This window comes from Montipora foliosa, chromosome 1, assembly GCF_036669935.1.
Source record: "Montipora foliosa isolate CH-2021 chromosome 1, ASM3666993v2, whole genome shotgun sequence".
NCBI classification, from domain to species: domain Eukaryota; kingdom Metazoa; phylum Cnidaria; class Anthozoa; order Scleractinia; family Acroporidae; genus Montipora; species Montipora foliosa.
In genome coordinates, this window is record NC_090869.1 from 12,381,521 (window position 1) to 12,386,520 (window position 5,000).

Here is a 5,000-nt window from a genome sequence, read left to right on the forward strand (position 1 = left end):
CCTTTAATAAATAAACGAAAGGGAGAAGTGATCCTCGCACTTATCTGGACAATTTAAGGAATTGTCTCTTAACAGAACCGGAGACCGGATACCGGATACCGGATACCAGATACCGAATACCAGATACCAGATACCGGGTACCGGATGCCAGATGCCGGATACCAGATACCGGATACCAGATACCGGATACCGGAGACCGGAGACCGGAGACCGGAGACCGGAGACCGGAGACCGGAGAGCGGATACCGGATACCAGATACCGGAGACCGGAGACCGGAGACCGGATACCGGATACCAGATACGATACCGGAATAATTTAGGTGACTTCAACGCGATTCGAACTCGTGACCTCTGCGATGCCGGTGTCCTGAACGCTCTACCAACTGAGCTGTGAAGCCACTTAGCTGGGAGCAGGTCAGTTGGTCGGGCTCATGTGTTTCCTTAAAAGACTCGAGGATTGAAATAATGCGTCGCTTGTGTATACAAGGTTTTTTCGAAGGCGAGAGAAAGTTTCCTTTCAAGTGTCAACGCCGTCAATTACCTTTTCAGAACAACCTTTGGGATAGAATTGGGCTTCTTATTAGCATAGGTTAGGAGAACTCGTTATGACTGCAAGATAAGTAAGTTTAGGGAGACACCTCGTGATGTTAATTTTACTATTCGTGTAACTCATTATCATGTAATCTGAAAGCGTCCTCAAACGATGGAGCAGTGGTGGCGCAGTGGTGAATGCACTCGCATTTAACCAATGTGGCCCGGGTTTGATTTCCAGACTCGGCGTCATATGTGGGTTGAGTTTGTTGGTTCTCTTCTCTGCTCCGAAAGGTTTTTCTCCGGGTTCTCCGGTTTTCTCCTCTCCACAAAAAGCAATATTTGAATTTAAGTTAATTTCGTTAGTATCCCCAATTATAGAGCGTTTTCACATGACGTCACGGCAGCCATGTTGGTGTTCGAAGACAAAGGCGGCCATGATGGTGTACAAAACTAATCCTCCGGGAATTGAGCTCTAGTTTTACGCAAATGCTTTCCTTTGTTTCAGTAATACGATATGGATGCTGGTCACGTAAGTGAAAATGCTCTATTGCTCTTGTGCTAAATACAATGACACTACCTTTTTTCGTTTTGGTCAACGAGGTTGTTGCTTAATTCAGCTTTTTCATCTCCAATGTGTATAGTTGTAACAAAACGGAAAATCTAATCTAATCTCCGGTCCTCTAGTAAAGAGAAACAGCTGCATTTGATCCTCACGAAAAACATAAAAACGCAAACCCTTAGACTTGTCTTATTTCTAGGAATAAGTAGCAAATGCTCGCACTTAAAGGACCGCTCATGTTGGATATCAAAACTGGCGTGTATATAATCATGTGCATTGGACTTTCAGTAGCCAGGCACTCAACTAAGCAGTTAATCTACAATGACGAAAGAAACATACCCATCCCCCTCATCACATCCTCCTTTAGTTGCGTTCCATTCGTTGTTATGATTAGGAATGTACGATCCACCTCCTCCGGCCTCCCTATTGCTTGCCACTCCTCCCCCGGAATACCCGCCCCCTCCTCCAGGGGAGTTACCGCAAGCGCCACCGCCACCAAATCCACCGTCACAGCCACTATTTCTACCACCTTGAAAATTTCCATGCAAAGATCTCCCTCCTTCTTCACATTTACTATTGCTGCAATTGTCGTGCAAATTCAGCAGACATCCCCCTCTCTGATTGAAGCCAGCTCCAGACCCAAAGTCCATGCGAGGGTTATGACCGTCAACACTTCGGCAAACAATACCACCGTTACCATTGCTACCTGCCGCATTTCCACTGCCATTTGGCTGATCATTTCCAGGCAAACCGTCGACTTGACTTCCACCTCCACCCCCACCCGCAGCAAGAATAAGGTCAGTGCGGTTTGTGGGGCGAAACACAAATGTTCCACCACCCCCACTTCCAAGTTTATGATTGCCTTCCGTTAAACCCCTTTGCCCAACAACTATTCTCAATTTGTCTCCTTTCTCTAGTCGAAGTATACCTCTGACTTTCGCACCCCTGCCTCCTTTGCGCGAGATTCCCTCGCCCCCTGATGCACCGCAAGCTTCCACGTTAAACCTTGTGGTGACCGGTACCTGCCACTCTTGCACTCCTTTGTTGACCTTAACTTGTTCAAGTCCGGTGCCGCTGTAATCTGCATTACTCTCTGGACCAAGTCTTCCTTTAGCTCCAAGGGTGGTGAAGTTGTACAAAGCTAAAAGTAAAAATTGAAATCCTGTAATTTTTAAAACATACCTTAACCCGAGTTATAATAAATCTAAATTCCTTGGTCTGGAGTTATCTATTGCTATCCTTGCACACGGAACCTGCGCCCGCAGTGCGCGCGGCAGTCAAAACTGTGCTATCCTGTCAATCATTTGCCCCTTCCCCGGAAACAGTGCATTTCGGTTGTTCGTAAATGACATAGTTGTTGATCGACGCAAGGACGCGGTCAAAGTCTTTATTCGCGAAGTTAACTCAAATAAATATCGATACGGTTTTGCCGTCTTCTTGCACTTGATTCGAAAATAACAGCCTGAATTCGTCTTAGAATAGTCAGAAAAAGCACAAATAAAAGCCAAAGCACAACAGGTCACGTTCGAATTCTGCTCGCCGACAACCCAAGTTTGTTGACAAAAAAATTGCCACAAAATGTTTTAAATGGTTTTCTGGCCCTTTATTCCTAATAGCGCTCACGTTCATTTTAAATGGAGTATCGGGAAAGAAAAATTGTCAAGCTGATATTTTTTTCGTGTGAACATACATTTTCACGTAGCGAAAATTTGTATAAGCACTACAAAACGTTTACTAACCATTGCCCGAAGGAACACCTTTTGGAAGCTGCAAGGAAGCCGCTGATGAATTTTGCACAAAAACCTCGGGCCCTAACACCGGAAAGCCAGACTTGGAAAGTTTTTCAGTGGAAGGCTCGCTAAGGAAGAGTTTCTAGAGCTTGCCAGAAAGGTGCAAACAAGCTGGTTCATGTCTGAAAAGAGCAAGATCTAGAAGGGGCAGTCAAAATTGTGTTTCTTTTATTGTGCGAAAATTTATTTTTCCCTCAATCCCAAATAAGAACTTGCTGTGTCTTGCAATTCAAGAGTGAATTGCTATTAGGCCAATAAGAGAATCAACATCAACAAAGAGGCACTCCCAGGGGTTTGGGGAAGAAAAGAACATGGCTAATTTAAACTGGGGAACAGAGTAACATACATACATACATACATACATACATACATACATACATACATACATACATACATACATACATACATACATAATCTTTATTTAACGTGGGTAGAAACACTTAGCTGAAGCTATTTTACAGGTTTTCCACAAAATAATATTAAAGAAAAAAAGAAATATATACATAAAAATGTAAGAATATGAATAAAATATCTAGTATCTAAAATTTCAAAATTTAGGTAACTAAAATTTAATGTTCCTCACTGGTTTTTTTAACAATATCAAAATATTTTAGGGAACAAGGGAAGAAAACCAATTGAAATTTTAGGGATTAAAAAGCTGGGAACAAGTTTGAAAGTGATTTGGGGAACAAGGAAACGGAAACAAAAGGAAATATGTAAAGGGAACAAGGACTCCTCTCCCCAGGAGGGCCTCATCAAATGTTCTGCATCTATCCAACAGCTCAAACAAGCTATTCCAACAATTTTTGAATGACCAACAAGAAAAGAAGACTCTCTTAGAGAAATAGATTATTTATAATAACACTTTAGCATGCGAAACAATGCTCAGATGCTTACGAGCACCCTCATGCCCATGTTTGTAAAAAAGCACCATGAAGTATTCCTTGTGGCTGGCTGGTTTAGGCATTGTTTCATCTTTCAACATTGGGCAAAACCAAATCAACTCCATTCTCAGAGGGCACTGGGGAAAGAAGCTAGAAGAAAAAACTGGCCTTGATCCAATTCTCTCAAGGTAATCTTTACAGAATAAGACGATAGAAGGAACACTTTTGAGTGCCAACCTTAAGCCTTTTAAAACAAGTGCAAACAATATTAATAGTCTTTAAATTCACAAAATGTCAAACAGCATATTTTAGTCTCATATTCAATTAGATTTGGCTGCAATGTTCCTTAAAACTATGCAGAACTATTTACCATAAAATGTGGAACATTTCCTGCCTATCTAAATATGCCGCAAAAGGGCTCCAAAAAGCAACCAGTTAAGTTTTTAGATTAAGATACACAATACCTAAAAAATAAATTACTTGATGTGATCAAGACATTGAATGACCAAGCAATAAACAAATGGCAGCAATGTATGTTAGGTTCACAAAGTGGGAAAAAAATATTCCTCAACTGACGTTTCAGTATGCATTTAAATAAATTTTCTATCAACAATTCAAGGGACTGACTTTTCACTGGTATTGATTTACATTTCCATGATAAGTTTGAAAGTGAAATCTGGCAACCACAGTGCCCTATGAAATGGGAAATAACTTGAACAAACTCTTTAAACTAACATTTTACAAGGGACACCATTATTGATGCCTTGCGAAGAACAAAGATTAAATTGAAAGAAGAGTTGGTCTGGAGTTTATCCACAATGGACAGTTATTGGCTGCATTCACCAATGTAGAGAACAAACACATCAAGTTTCTTGTCAAGCAACAGGTGTTCAAGGAGCTATTCAATTTCCAAAGAACTATGGTAGTGTGCAACAGTACCTGGGTGAATTCGGGTACCTGGCCTGAAACTGAAACTAGTGGAGCCAAACAACTTGTTGAGCTAGGTACTTAAACTGGGTAGATAATTATGTCTACAAATATTGTCTATTCAACCAACAGTTTCTCCTAATTTTGTGTACCATTCACTTAATGGTTCCTTAATAAAAAAATCGCTAATTCAATTAAGGATTCAAGTCCTTTGAAATCATCAAAGTTACTTTGTGCCACCAGGAACAAACGAAAAAGTACAAGCACTGAAGACAAACAGCTCACAAAAGGCAGGACTCCGTTTAA

General features: G+C 41.1%; 2 protein-coding genes across 2 annotated transcripts in view; one reads left to right on the forward strand and one right to left on the reverse strand.

Annotated features, from left to right (window-relative positions):
- LOC137985176 (beta-3 adrenergic receptor-like) overlaps positions 1-5,000 on the forward strand; it is a 35,445-nt gene that overhangs the window by 9,362 nt on the left and 21,083 nt on the right. The window lies entirely within an intron of this gene.
- Positions 1,000-5,000, reverse strand: part of LOC137984969 (ALK tyrosine kinase receptor-like) — a 17,032-nt gene continuing 13,031 nt past the window's right edge. The window contains exon 3 of the mRNA XM_068832379.1: positions 1,000-2,234. Coding sequence (XP_068688480.1) covers positions 1,405-2,234 — 830 coding nt within the window. The 3' untranslated portion in view covers positions 1,000-1,404. The remainder of the gene's footprint in view (positions 2,235-5,000) is intronic.